The sequence below is a fragment of the Panulirus ornatus genome, chromosome 9, assembly GCF_036320965.1.
Source record: "Panulirus ornatus isolate Po-2019 chromosome 9, ASM3632096v1, whole genome shotgun sequence".
NCBI classification, from domain to species: domain Eukaryota; kingdom Metazoa; phylum Arthropoda; class Malacostraca; order Decapoda; family Palinuridae; genus Panulirus; species Panulirus ornatus.
Window position 1 is genome coordinate 32,810,061 of NC_092232.1, and position 15,845 is coordinate 32,825,905.

The 15,845-nt window shown below is 41.8% G+C and overlaps 1 protein-coding gene across 2 annotated transcripts in view; it reads right to left on the reverse strand.

Moving 5' to 3' along the window:
- Ptp69D (Protein tyrosine phosphatase 69D) overlaps positions 1 to 15,845 on the reverse strand; it is a 669,136-nt gene that overhangs the window by 63,674 nt on the left and 589,617 nt on the right. For both annotated transcript variants that reach the window (XM_071664992.1, XM_071664991.1), the window contains exon 24: positions 11,493 to 11,656. In XM_071664992.1, the coding sequence (XP_071521093.1) occupies positions 11,493 to 11,656 (164 nt within the window). The remainder of the gene's footprint in view (positions 1 to 11,492; positions 11,657 to 15,845) is intronic.

Here is a 15,845-nt window from a genome sequence, read left to right on the forward strand (position 1 = left end):
CCTTAGCCTCCACAAGATAATGATCAGACATCCCTCCAGTTGCACCTCTCAGCACATTAACATCCAAAAGTCTCTCTTTCGTGCGCCTGTCAATTAACACGTAATCCAATAACGCTCTCTGGCCATCTCTCCTACTGACACACGTATACTTATGTATATCTCGCTTTTTAAACCAGGTATTCCCAATCACCAGTCCTTTTTCAGCACATAAATCTACAAGCTCTTCACCATTTCCATTTACAACACTGAAAACCCCATGTATACCAATTATTCCCTCAACTGCCACATGTTTATGGATGGGGTTGTTAGGGAGGTGAATGCAAGAGTTTTGGAAAGAGGGGCAAGTATGAAGTCTGTTGGGGATGAGAGAGCTTGGGAAGTGAGTCAGTTGTTGTTCGCTGATGATACAGCGCTGGTGGCTGATTCATGTGAGAAACTGCAGAAGCTGGTGACTGAGTTTGGTAAAGTGTGTGAAAGAAGAAAGTTAAGAGTAAATGTGAATAAGAGCAAGGTTATTAGGTACAGTAGGGTTGAGGGTCAAGTCAATTGGGAGGTAAATTTGAATGGAGAAAAACTGTAAGAAGTAAAGTGTTTTAGATATCTGGGAGTGGATCTGGCAGGGGATGGAACCATGGAAGCGGAAGTGGATCATAGGGTGGGGGAGGGGTAAAAATTCTGGGAGCCTTGAAGAATGTGTGGAAGTCGAGAACATTATCTCGGAAAGCAAAAATGGGTATGCTTGAAGGAATAGTGGTTCCAACAATGTTGTATGGTTGCGAGGCGTGGGCTATGGATAGAGTTGTGCGCAGGAGGATGGATGTGCTGGAAATGAGATGTTTGAGGACAATGTGTGGTGTGAGGTGGTTTGATCGAGTAAGTAACGTAAGGGTAAGAGAGATGTGTGGAAATAAAAAGAGCGTGGTTGAGAGAGCAGAAGAGGGTGTTTTGAAATGGTTAGGGCACATGGAGAGAATGAGTGAGGAAAGATTGACCAAGAGGATTTATGTGTCGGAGGTGGAGGGAACGAGGAGAAGTGGGAGACCAAATTGGAGGTGGAAAGATGGAGTGAAAAAGATTTTGTGTGATCGGGGCCTGAACATGCAGGAGGGTGAAAGGAGGGCAAGGAATAGAGTGAATTGGATCGATGTGGTATACCGAGGTTGACGTGCTGTCAGTCGATTGAATCAGGGCATGTGAAGCGTCTGGGGTAAACCATGGAAAGCTGTGTAGGTATGTATATTTGCGTGTGTGGACGTAAAAAAAAAAAAAAATATATATATATATATATATATATATATATATATATATATATATATATATATATATATGTTTGAAATGGTTTGGGCACATGGAGAGAATGAGTGAGGAAAGATTGACCAAGAGGATATATGTGTCGGAGGTGGAGGGAACGAGAAGTGGGAGACCAAATTGGAGGTGGAAAGATGGAGTGAAAAAGATTTTGTGTGATCTGGGCCTGAACATGCAGGAGGGTGAAAGGAGGGCAAGGAATAGAGTGAATTGGATCTATGTGGTATACCGGGGTTGACGTGCTGTCAGTGGATTGAATCAGGGCATGTGAAGCATCTGGGGTAAACCATGGAAAGCTGTGTAGGTATGTATATTTGCGTGTGTGGACGTATGTATATACATGTGTATGGGGGTGGGTTGGGCCATTTCTTTCGTCTGTTTCCTTGCGCTACCTCGCAAACGTGGGAGACAGCGACAAAAAAAAAGAAAAAAAAGAAGAAAAAAAAAAATATGTTTGTCCCTCGGGGATAGGGGAGAAAGAATACTTCCCATGTATTCCCTGCGTGTCGTAGAAGGTGACTAAAAGGGGAGGGAGCGGGGGGATGGAAATCCTCCCCTCTTGATTTTTTTTTTTTTTTAATTTTCCAGAAGAAGGAACAGAGAAGGGGCCTGGTGAGGATATTCCCTGAGAGGCCCAGTCCTCTGTTCTTAACGCTACCTTGCTAATCCGGGAAATGGCGAATAGTTTGAAAGAATATATATATGTATTCAATGTGCTGTTAATGGATTGAACCTGGGCATGTGAAGCATCTGGGGTAAACCAAGAAAAGTTTTGTGGGGCCTGGATGTGGAAAGGGAGCTGTGGTTTGGGTGTATTACACATGACAGACAGAGACTGCGTATGAATGAATGTGGCCTTGTTTTTGTCTTTTCCTAGCGATACCTTGCCCATGCACATGGTGGCAGCAGTGGCGTGTGGGTGTGTGTGCTATTTCATGTGTGACAGGGTGGCGACAGGAATGGATGAAGGCAGCAAGTATGACTATGTACATATGTATATGTGTATATGTCTCAACACTGAACACCCCATGTACACCAATCATACCCTCAACTGCCACATTACTCACCTTTGCATTCAAATCTATGTATATAAATATGTATATATATCCCTGGGGTAGAGGAGAAAGAATACTTCCCATGTATTCTCCGAGTGTTGTAGATGACGAAAAAAGGGGGTAGAAGCGGGAGGCTGGAAACAGAAGAAGGAGTCATGCAGGGAGTGCTCATCCTCCTCGAAGGCTCAGATTGGGGTGTCTAAATGTGTGTGGATGCAACCAAGATGAGAAAAAAGGAGAGATAGGTAGTATGTCTGAGGAAAGGAACCTGGATGTTTTGGCTCTGAGTGAATCAAATCTCAAGGGTGAAGGGGAAGAGTGGTTTGGGAATGTCTTCAGAGTAAAGTCAGGGGTTGGTGAGAGGACAAGAGCAAAGGAAGGAGTAGCACGCCTCCAGAAGCAGTTGTGGGAGTATGTGATAGAGTGTAAGAAAGTAAACTCTAGATTGATATGGGTAAAACTGGAACTGGATGGAAAGAGAGAGATGGAAGATTATTGGTGCTTATGTAGCTTGTCATGAGAAGAAAGATCATGAGGCAAGTGTTTTAGGAGCAGCTGAGTGAGTGTGTTAGCAGCTTTGATGCATGAGACCAGGTTTTTGTGATGGGTGATTGAATGCAAAGGTGGGTGATGGGGCAGTTGAGGGTACAATTTGTGTACATGGGGTGTTCATTGTTGTAAATGGAAATGATGAAGAGCTTGTAGATTTATGAGCTGAAAAAGGACTGGTGACTGGGAATACCTGGTTTAAGAAGAGAGATATACATAAGTACATGTACGTGAGTAAGAGAGATGGCCAGAGGGTGTTACTGGATTACATGTTAATTGATAGTCATGTAAAAGAGAGACTTTTGGATGTTAATTTGCTTAGATGGGCAGCTGGAAGGATGTCTGATCACTATTTTGTGGAGGCAAAAGTAAAGATTTGTAGAGGTTTTCAGAAAAGAGGAGAGAATGTTGGGGAAAAGATAATGGTGAGAGTACGTGAACTTGGAAAGGAGACTTGTGTGAGGAAGTACCAGGAGAGAATGAGTGCAGAATGGCAAAAGGTGAGAGCAAATGACATAAGGGGAGTGGGGGAGGAATGGGATGTATTTAGGGAAGCAGTGATGGCTTGCGCAAAAGATGCATGTGGCATGAGAAGCGTGGGAGGTGGGCATATTAGAAAGGGTAGTGTGTGGTGGGATGAAGAAGTAGGATCGTTAGTGAAAGAGAAGAGAGAGGTGTCTGGACGATTTTTGCAAGGAAGCAGTGCAAATGAAAGGTAGATGTATAAAAGAAAGTGGCAAGAGGTCAAGAGAAAGGGGCAGGAGGTGAAAAAGATGGCAGATGAGAGTTGGGGTGAGAAAGTATCAAATTTCAGGGAGAATAAAAAGATGTTTTGGAAGGAGGTAAATAAAGTGCGTAAGACGAGAACAAATGGGAACATCTGTGAAGAGGGCAAATGGGGAGGTAACAATATGTAGTAATGAAAAGAAAAAAAGGAGTGAGTATTTTGAAGGTTTATTAAAAGTGTTTGATGATAGAGCGGCAGATATAGGGTGTTTCTGTCGGGGCGGTGTGCAACGTGAGAAGGTTAGGGAGAATGGTTTGGTAAACAGAGAAGAGGTAGTGAAAGCCTTGCAGAAGATGAAAGCTGGCAAGGCGGCAGGTTTGGATGGTACTGCAGTAGAATTCATAAAAAAAAAAGAAAGGGGGGGGGATGACTGTGCTCTTGATTGGTTGGTAAGGATTTTCCATGTATGTATGGTTCATAGTGAAGTGCCTGAAGATTGGTAGAATGCATGCATAGTGCCACTGTACAAAGGCAAAGGGGATAAAGGTGAGTGTTCAAAATACAGAGGTAATTTTGTTAAGTATTCCTGGGAAATTAAATGGGAGGCTATTGATTAAGAGGGTAAAGGCATGTACAGAGCATCAGATTGGGGAAGAGCAGTGTGGTTTCAGAAGTGCTAGAGGATGTGTGGATCAGGTGTTTGCTTTGAAGAATGTATGAGAAATACTTAGAAAAACATATGTATTTGTATGTAGCATTTATGGATCTGAAGAAAGCATATGATAAAGAGCTGATAGAAATGCTTTGTAGAAGGTATTAAGAGTATATGGTGTCGGGGGTAAGTTGCTGGAAGCAGTGAAAAGGTTTTACCAAGGATGTAAGGCATGTGTACAAGTATGAAGACAGGAAAGTGAGTGGTTCCTAGTGAATGTCAGTTTGCGGCAGGGGTGCGTGAAGTCCCCATGTTAGTTTAATTTGTTTGTGGATGGGGCGGTTAGGGAGGTGAATGCAACAGTTTTGGAGAGAGGGGAAAGTATGCAGTCTGCTGTGGATGAGAGGGCTTGAGATGAGAATCAGTTGTTGTTCTCTGATGATATAGCACTGGTGGGTGATTCAAGTGAGAAACTGCAGAAGTTTGTGGCTGAGTTTGGTAAAGTGTGTGAAAAAAGAAAGCTGAGACTAAATATGAATAAGAGCAAGGTTCAGCATGGATGAGGGACAAGTTAATTGAGAAGTAAGTTTGAATGGAGAAAAACTTGAGGAAGTGAAGTGTTCTACATATCTGGGAGTGGATTTAGCAACGGATGGAACCATGAAAGTGGAAGTGAGTCACAGGGCGGTGGAGGGGGCAAAGGTTCTGGGAGTGTTGAAGATTGTGTGGAAGGCGAGAACGTTATCTCAGAGAGCAAAAATGTGTATGTTTGAAGGAATAGTGGTTCCAACAATGTTATATGGTTGTGAGGCATAGGCTATAGATAGGGTTGTATGGAGGAGGGTGGATTTGTTGGAAAGGAAATGTTTTAAGGACAATACATGGTGTGAGGTGGTTTGATCAAGTAAGTAATGAAAGGGTAAGAGAGATGTGTGGTAATAAAAAGAGTGCAGTTGAGAGAGCAGAAGAGGGTGCTGAAATGGTTTGGTCACATGGAGAGAATGAGTGAGGAAAGATTGACTAAGAGGATATATGTGTCAGAGGTAGAGGGAATGAGGAGAAGCGTGAGACCAAACTGGAGGTGGGAGGATGAAGTGAGAAAGATTTTGAGTGATTGGGGTCTGAAAATACAGGAGGGTGAAACGTGTGCAAGGAATAGAGTGAATTGGAATTATGTGGTATACCAGGGTCAACGTGCTGTCAATGGATTGAACTAGGGCTTGAGAGGAATCTGGGGTAAAGCATGGAAAGTTTTGTGGGGCCTGGATGTGTAACGAAAGGGAGCTCTGGTTCAGTGCATTACACATGAAAGCTAGAGACTGAGAATGAAGAAATGAGTCCTTTTTTGTCTTTTCCTAGTGCTACCTCGTTGGGGGGAGGAATGCTATTTCATGTGTGCCGGGGTGGCAACATGAATGGATGAAAGCAGCAAGTATGGATATGTACATGTGTATATAGGTATATGTCTGTGTGAGTATATGTTGATATGTGTATGTATGTTATGTGTGTGTATGGGCATTTATGTATATATATTTGTGTATATGGGGATGTGTGGAAGTCGAGAACATTATCTCGGAAAGCAAAAATGGGTATGTTTGAAGGAATAGTGGTTCCAACAATGTTGTATGGTTGCGAGGCGTGGGCTATGGATAGAGTTGTGCGCAGGAGGATGGATGTGCTGGAAATGAGATGTTTGAGGACAATGTGTGGTGTGAGGTGGTTTGATCGAGTGAGTAACGTAAGGGTAAGAGAGATGTGTGGAAATAAAAAGAGCGTGGTTGAGAGAGCAGAAGAGGGTGTTTTGAAGTGGTTTGGGCACATGGAGAGGATGAGTGAGGAAAGATTGACCAAGAGGATATATGTGTCGGAGGTGGAGGGAACAAGGAGAAGAGGGAGACCAAATTGGAGGTGGAAAGATGGAGTGAAAAAGATTTTGTGTGATCGGGGCCTGAACATGCAGGAGGGTGAAAGGAGGGCAAGGAATAGAGTGAATTGGAGCGATGTGGTATACCGGGGTTGACGTGCTGTCAGTGGATTGAAGCAGGGCATGTGAAGCGTCTGGGGTAAACCATGGAAAGCTGTGTAGGTATGTATATTTGCGTGTGTGGACGTATGTATATACATGTGTATGGGGGGGGGTTGGGCCATTTCTTTCGTCTGTTTCCTTGCGCTACCTCGCAAGCGCGGGAGACAGCGACAAAGTATAATAAAAAAATATATATAATTCTAATTAATATCAAACAAAGAGAGTTTTACTTTTCAGTGCAGGAAGCACAATAATGTGACACAGCAGAAAAGCAAAAAATGTAGAGGACAAAATTCAAAAGTAATATGTTGGAGCATTGAGAACCATCATTATAAGAAATATGAAACCTGGAAAGTCAGAAACTAGGTTAAATGAGAGTTGGAGTGAAACAGTATCATTAAATTTTAGGGACAATAAAAAGATGTTTTGGAAGGAAGTACATAAAGTGTGTAAGGCAAGAGAACAAATGGGAACATCAGTGAAGGGGGCTAATGGGGAGGTGATAACAAGTAGTGGTGATGTAAGAAGGAGATGGAGTGAGTATTTTGAAGGTTTGTTGAATGTTTGATGATAGAGTGGCAGATATAGGGTGTTTTGGATGAGGTGGTGTGCAAAGTGAGAGGGTTAGGGAGAATGATTTGGTAAACAGAGAAGAGATAGTAAAAGCTTTGCTGAAGATGAAAGCCAACAAGGCAGCAGGTTTGGATGGTATAGCAGTGGAATTTATCAAAAGAAGGGGGGTGACTGTACTGCTGACTGGTTGATAAGATTATTTAACGTATGTATGACTCATGGTGAGGTGCCTGAGGACTGGCGAAATGCTTGCATAGTGCCAGTGTACAAAGGCAAAGGGGATAAAAGTGAACGCTCAAATTACAGAGGTATAAGTTTGTTGAGTATTCATGGGAAATAATATGGGAGGGTATTGATTGAGAGGGTGAAGGCATGTACAGAGCATCAGATTGGGGAAGAGCAGTGTGGTTTCAGAAGTGGTAGAGGATGTGTGGATCAGGTGTTTGCTTTGCAGAATGTATGTCAGAAGTACATAGAAAAGCAAATGGATTTGTATGTAGCATTTATGGATCTGGAGAAGACATATGATAGAGATGATAGAGATGCTCTTTGGAAGGTATTAAGAATATATGGTGTAGGAGGCAAGTTGTTAGAAGCAGTGAAAAGTTTTTATCGAGGATGTAAGGCATGTGTACGTGTAGGAAGAGAGGAAGGTGATTGATTCTCAGTGAATGTTGGTTTGTGGCAGGGGTGTGTGATGTCTCCATGGTTGTTTAATTTGTTTACGGATGGGGTTGTTAGGGAGGTGAATGCAAGAGTTTCGGAAAGAGGGGCAAGTATGCAGTCTGTTGTGGATGAGAGAGCTTGGGAAATGAGTCAGTTGTTGTTTGCTGATGATACAGCGCTGGTGGTTGATTTGGGTGAGAAACTGCAGAAGCTGGTGACTGAGTTTGGTAAAGTGAGTGAAAAAAGAAAGCTGAGAGTAAATGTGAATAAGAGCAAGGTTATTAGGTAGAGTAGGGTTGAGGGACAAGTCAATTGGGAGGTAAGTTTGAATGGAGAAAAACTGGAGGAAGTGAAGTGTTTTAGATATCTGGGAGTGGAATTGGCAGCAGATGGAACCATGGAAGTGGAAGTGAATCATAGGGTAGCGGAGAGGGCAAAAGTTCTGAGGGCATTGAAGAATGTGTGGAAGTCGAGAATGTTATCTTGGAAAGCAAAAATGGGTGTGTTTGAAGGAATAGTGGTTCCAACAGTGATATATAGTTGCAAGGTGTGGGCTATAGATAGAATTGTGTGAAGGAGGGTGTTTGAGATGTTTGAGGACAATATGTGGTGTGAGGTGGTTTGATTGAGAAAGTAATGAAAGGGTAAGAAATATATGTGGTAATAAAAAGAGTGTGGTTGAGAGAGCAGAAGAGGGTGTTTTGAAATGGTTTGGTCATATGGAGAGAATGAGTGAGGAAAGATTGACTAAGAGGATATATGTGTCAGAGGTAGAGGGAATGAGGAGAAGCGTGAGACCAAACTGGAGGTGGGAGGATGAAGTGAGAAAGATTTTGAGTGATTGGGGCCTGAACATGCAGGAGGGTGAAAGGCGTGCAAGGAATAGAGTGAACTGGAACGATGTGGTATACCGGGGTCGACGTGCTGTCAATGGATTGAACCAGGGCATGTGAAGTGTCTGGGTAAACCATGGAAAGTTCTGTCGCGCCTAGATGTGGAAAGGGAGCTGTGGTTTTGGTGCATCATACATGACAGCTAGAGACTGAGTGTGAACGAATGTGGCCTTTGTTGTCTTTTCCTAGCGCTACCTCATACACATGCGGGGGGGAGAGGGTTGTTATTTCATGTGTTGCAGGGTGGCGATGGGAATGAATAAGGGCAGATAGTATGAATTATGTACATGTGTATATATGTATATGTCTGTGTGTATATATATGTATACGTTGATATATATAGGTATGTATATGTGCGTGTGTGGACGTGTATGTATATACATGTGTATGTGGGTGGGTTGGGCCATTCTTTCGTCTGTTTCCTTGTGCTACCTTGCTAACGCGGGAGACAGCGACAAAGTATAATAAATAAATAAATAATATATGAATGAAAGGATACTAATGCACAAAAAGAACAGACTCAGACAAATAAGTTATATCTGAGATGAAGCCAAGGGTACTGTAATAGCATGCACAGTAACTATTGCTTGCTTTTGTTTCAAAACATTCAACTTGTAATGGAAAAAAATGAGTCAATTGTGTTTTAACCAAATGTGTCTGTAGAATCCTCTTCTAAAGGTTCTCACTTAACACAGGAATCAATAATCATCTACATATTTACAAATACAAATAAAAGAAAATATAAATATGAATATAAGATGGTGTAAAAAAAAAAAAAAACGGCCAAAATATATCAAACTAACACAGTGTATGTAATCCAAACTGCCTAATTTGTGCTTGAATCAGATAGAAGAACATTTATTCTAAATAATATAAAAAGATTCATACCCATTCACAGAAAATCAAATTGCCCTCACCAGACTGATCACTCTCATACTGAGATCATCTTAAATATCGAAATAGTGAGGTGCAAAAACTATTTCTTTCTTTTTCTTTATTGTACTTAATCGCTGTTTCCCATGTCAGCAAGGCAGTGCCAGGAAACAGATGAAGAATGGCTCATCCACTCATAAAAACACATACATAAATGCCCGTATACATACATATACATATCAACATACACACATACAAAGACATATACATATATACACATGTACATATCATACATGCTTGCCTTCATCCATTCCTGTCACTACCCCACCCAACAGGAAACAGCATCGCCCACAGCGTCAGCAAGGTAGCGCCAGGAAAACAGACACAAAGGCCACATTTGTTCACACTCACCCTCTAGCTGTCATGTGTAATGCACCAAAACCACAGCTCTCTCTCCACATCCAGGCCCTACAAACCTGGTTCAGTCCACTGACAGCACGTTGAACCTGGTATACCACATCGTTCCAATTCACTCCATTCCTTGCACGCCTCTCACCCTCTTGTATGTTTAGGCCCCGATCGCTCAAAATCTTTTTCACTTCATCCTTCCACCTCCAATTTGGTCTCCTGCTTCTCCTTGTTCCCTCCTCCTCTGACACATACATCCTTTCTGTCAATCTTTCCTCTCTCATTCTCTCCATATGTCCAAACCACTTCAACACACCCTCCTCTGCTATCTCAACCACACTCTTTTTATTTCCACACATTTCTCTTACCCTTTCATTACTCACTCGATCAAACCACCTCACACCACACATTGTCCTCAAACATTTCATTTCCAACACATCCACCCTCATTCGCTGTGCCACCCAGCACAACACGAAACAACATTGCTATCACCCGTGTCAGTGAGGAAGCACATGAAGAAAGGCCACATCTGCTCACATTCATTCTCAAGCTGTCATGCGTAAAGCACCGAAACAACAACTCCCTAATCCACATCCAGATCCCACAGACCTCTCCATGGTTTACCCTAGATCTTTCACATGCCCTGGTTCAGTCCATTGATGGCATGTCAACCCAAGTACACCAAATTGTTCCAATTCACTCTATTCTGTGCACACCTTTCACCCACCTGCATGTTCAGGCTCTGATCACTCAAAATCTTTTTTTACTCCATCCTTCCACCCTCTTGCATGTTCAGGCTCAAAATCTTTTTCACTCCATCATTCCATCTCAAAGTTGGTATCCTGCTTTTCCTTGTTCCCTCCACTGTTGTTACATATATCCTCTTTGTCAACCTTTCCTCATTCATTCTCTCCATATGTCTAAACCATTTCAACACACCCTCTTCTGCTTTCACAACCAACACTTTTTATTACCACACATCTCTCTTATCCTTTAATTACTTACTCAATAAAGATACCTCACACCATGTACTGTCCTCAAATATTTTATTACCAACACATTCACCCTACTCAGCACAACCCTATCAACAGCCCATGCCTTGCAGCCATCTAATATTGGTGGGACTACTTCAGTCATACCTATTTCAGCTCTCCGAGATAACGTTCTCTCTTCCCACACATTATTCATCGCTACCAGAACCTTTGCCCCCTTCCCCACCCTATGACTCACTTCCACTTCCATGGTTCCATTTGCTGCCAAGTCCATTCACAGATATCTAAAGCTCTTTACTTTTTCTCCATCCCAACTAACGTGTCCCTCAACCCTGATGAAACTAAAAACCTTGTTTTCATTGATATTTACTCTCAACTTTCTCCTTTCACACACTCTTCCAAACTTAGTCACCAACTTCAGTAATTTCTCACTCTAATCAGCCATCAGTTCTGTATCATCAGCAAACAACAACTGACTCAATTCCCAAGCATTCTCATCCCCAACAGATTGTATACATACATTACTTAAAATCCTGAAGGCTTTGCATGACCATGTGATTGATCAAAGTGGGCTAAATCAAACCATCCATACAAATGAAAGAGAGACTAATGTAGTGGGTGGGAACAGAAAAGAAACAACCAAATTTTCTCTTTTTCTATCCTTTTGGGATGCAACCCAAGACAAAGAGCATGCCCCATTCAGTCGTCTCTTGTGAAAATTGGGATCAGGTTCCCAGTAGGCTCATCAACAGAAGAAAGAAATGACTTACGAGCAGTGGACAAGTGTAGGAGCTGCTGTAGACAAACTGACATCAATGTGTGACTGAACTCTGGTGATGATCTCCATGATGCCATGCGTCACCAATGGCACTTCTCCTAATAAACCTGACCACCCAACATAGTGGAAGTGCGTTACCGTCAGGGCATCACTATTCTGTAAGCAAAAAGTTTCTTCATAATTATGCTACATATCTTCACTGACGAATAAAGAATTACTGAAAACTATTTCACAAAGCGGAAGTTAAATGCTAATCTTTCTTAAAAACTCTACCAATTCATTTCAGCTCAATTGTGTTTGTACTGATATCAATGGGGTTTCTGTGATTGACAATCAAAAGGGAGACATCTTAGCCTGAAGAAATAAATTGCTCTAAAGAGGTTACTAATTACTGTATTAATAAAAAAACTAGGTCCTCCCATTTCAAGATATCAACAGCACTTGATCAGATATACAAACAAAACCTGGCAGAGATCATAAGGCAAGCTTTATCGAAGTTCACAGAAAGGAACCAGGAAATAAGGAAGGACAATAATGCAAGATGAAACCATGGCAAGAGATTTTGCAAGGTGATAACAATTTACTGGTACATGCACATAACCCCAAACTGATATAAGCTTAATGTAGGGTGTTACATCTAAAACATTCCTAAGAATTTGTACACAGGAGTTTAGGTGACATTCATACACAGGAGTTTAGGTGACATTCAAAAAGATTTGCAGCTAATACTCTGTTTCTTACTTCTGCTCTTCTTTTGCATCACAAAGTACCTAAAAAGTGCAATGAATTACGGTGTTTGCAATCAAATTTGATTTCACTCGCATCATGTACTATTGACAAAGAAAAAGAACCTAAGATAATCTATACATCGCCTTACTCTACCTATTTGTACTGTATGTGGAGGGAGTTTTATACATGTGGGGAATCATTTCTTGAACATTCTCTACTATCATACAACCTTTTAAATTTATGCATAGTCTGCATTTACCATGTTCTCACTCATCTTATTTCATTCATCAACCACTTATACAAGTACTTCATCACATTCTTTTAAACAAGTATCTTACTATTCTAAAGTTGTTCTCTGGTCAATCTATTCCTACATCACTCGAAGAACTATTCATTTACCACATCATCAATCTATTTTAAAAACTTAAGGATGTGATCAGGTCATCCCTAAACTCTCCTCTCCACCAAGGTGGGCAAAATTAAATCCTTTAGCCATTCTCTGTAACTTATACTTATATTTATCATTTATTATACTTTGTCGCTGTCTCCCGCGTTAGCGAGGTAGTGCAAGGAAACAGACAAAAGAATGGCCTAACCTACCAACATACACATGTATATACATACACGTCCACACACGCACATATATATCCTTTTTTTTTTTTTTTTGATTTTCCAAAAGAAGGAACAGAAAACGAGGCCAGGTGAGGATACTCCCTCAGAGGCCCAGTCCTCTGTTCTTAACGCTACCTTGCTAACGCGGGATATGGCGAATAGTATGAAAGAAAGAGAACATCTCAGTGTGGTATAAGAAGTGGTAGAGGATGTGTGGATCAGGTGTTTCCTTTGAAGAATGTATGTGAGAAATACTTAGAAAAGCAAATGGATTTGTATGTAGCATTTATGGATCTAGAGAAGGCATATGATAGAGTTCATAGAGATGCTCTGTGGAAGGTATTAAGAATATATGGTGTGGGAGGCAAGTTGTTAGAAGCAGTGAAAAGTTTTTATCGAGGATGTAAGGCATGTGTACGTGTAGGAAGAGGGGAAAGTGATTGGTTCTCAGTGAATGTAGGTTTGCGGCAGGGGTGTGTGATGTCTCCATGGTTGTTTAATTTCTTTATGGATGGGGTTGTTAGGGAGGTGAATGCAAGAGTTTTGGAAAGAGGGGCAAGTATGAAGTCTGTTGTGGATGAGAGAGCTTGGGAAGTGAGTCAGTTGTTGTTCGCTGATGATACATCGCTGGTGGCTGATTCATGTGAGAAACTGCAGAAGCTGGTGACTGAGTTTGGTAAAGTGTGTGAAAGAAGAAAGTTAAGAGGAAATGTGAATAAGAGCAAGGTTAGGTACAGTAGGGTTGAGGGTCAAGTCAATTGGGAGGTAAGTTTGAATGGAGAAAAACTGGAGGAAGTAAAGTGTTTTAGATATCTGGGAGTGGATCTGGCAGCGGATGGAACCATGGAAGCGGAAGTGGATCATAGGGTGGGGGAGGGGGCGAAAATCTGGGGAGCCTTGAAGAATGTGTGGAAGTCGAGAACATTATCTCGGAAAGCAAAAATGGGTATGTTTGAAGGAATAGTGGTTCCAACAATGTTGTATGGTTGCGAGGCGTGGGCTATGGATAGAGTTGTGCGCAGGAGGGTGGATGTGCTGGAAATGAGATGTTTGAGGACAGTGTGTGGTGTGAGGTGGTTTGATCGAGTAACGTAAGGGTAAGAGAGATGTGTGGAAATAAAAAGAGCGTGGTTGAGAGAGCAGAAGAGGGTGTTTTGAAATGGTTTGGGCACATGGAGAGAATGAGTGAGGAAAGATTGACCAAGAGGATATATGTGTCGGAGGTGGAGGGAACGAGGAGAAGTGGGAGACCAAATTGGAGGTGGAAAGATGGAGTGAAAAAGATTTTGTGTGATCGGGGCCTGAACATGCAGGAGGGTGAAAGGAGGGCAAGGAATAGAGTGAATTGGATCGATGTGGTATACCGGGGTTGACGTGCTGTCAGTGGATTGAATCAGGGCATGTGAAGCGTCTGGGGTAAACCATGGAAAGTTTTGTAGGTATGTATATTTGCGTGTGTGGACGTGTATGTATATACATGTGTATGGGGGTGGGTTGGGCCATTTCTTTAGTCTGTTTCCTTGCGCTACCTCGCAAACGCGGGAGACAGCGACAAAGCAAAAAAAAAAAAAAAATATATAAATAAAGGGGAAGTAAGTGTTTATAGTTGTTTTACTGGAGTGGTAGTTTTCATACATGGTGCTTTGACAAGAAAATAGTGAAACTGGAAAAAATGTAGCTTAGACATTGAAGCTTATTGATTACAGTGGTAAAATTGATGAGATCTACTATTGACGTTTGTGTAAATAAATTATACATTTCCTTTTTCCATAGCCAGAGGTTGAACCATTATGTGACATCCATTTTTTTCATTTCATTTCAAGCTAGAAGTTTCAGTTTTCTAAATTGTTTCTTACATTTTTCATATGTATATATATGTATGTGTGTGTGTGTGTGTGTGTATATGTGCCTGTTTATGTGTGTGTGTGTGTGTATATATATATATATATATATATACATTATCCCTGGGGAGAGGGGTGAAAGAATACTTCCCACACATTCCTAGCGTGTCATACAAAGCGACTAGAGGGGACGGGAGCGGGAGGCCAGAAATCCTCCCCTCCTTGTATTTTTTTAACTTTCTAAAATGGGAAACAGAAGAAGGAGTCACGCGGGGAGTGCTCATCCTCCTCAAAGGCTCAGATTGGGGTGCCTAAATGTGTGTGGATGTAACCAAGACGTGAAAAAAGGAGAGATAGGTAGTATGTTTGAGGAAAGGAACCTGGATGTTTTGGCTCTGAGTGAAACGAAGCTCAAGGGTAAAGGGGAAGAGTGGTTTGGGAATGTCTTGGGAGTAAAGTCAGGGGTTAGTGAGAAGACAAGAGCAAGGGAAGGAGTAGCAATACTCCTGAAACAGGAGTTGTGGGAGTATGTGATAGAATGTAAGAAAGTAAATTCTCGATTAATATGGGTAAAACTGAAAGTTGATGGAGAGAGATGGGTGATTATTGGTGCATATGCACCTGGGCATGAGAAGAAAGATCATGAGAGGCAAGTGTTTTGGGAGCAGCTGAATGAGTGTGTTAGTGATTTTGATGCACGAGACCGGGTTATAGTGATGGGTGATTTGAATGCAAAGGTGAGTAATGTGGCAGTTGAGGGAATAATTGGTATACATGGGGTGTTCAGTGTTGTAAATGGAAATGGTGAAGAGCTTGTAGATTTATGCGCCGAAAAAGGACTGATGATTGGGAATACCTGGTTTAAAAAGCGAAATATACATAAGTATACCTATGTAAGTAGGAGAGATGGCCAGAGAGCGTTATTGGATTACGTGTTAATTGACAGGCACGCGAGAGAGACTTTTGGATGTTAATGTGCTGAGAGGTGCAACTGGAGGGATGTCTGATCATTATCTTGTGGAGGCTAAGGTGAAGATTTGTATGGGTTTTCAGAAAAGAAGAGTGAATGTTGGGGTGAAGAGGGTGGTGAGAGTAAGTGAGCTTGGGAAGGAGACTTGTGTGAGGAAGTACCAGGAGAGACTGAGTACAGAATGGAAAAAGGT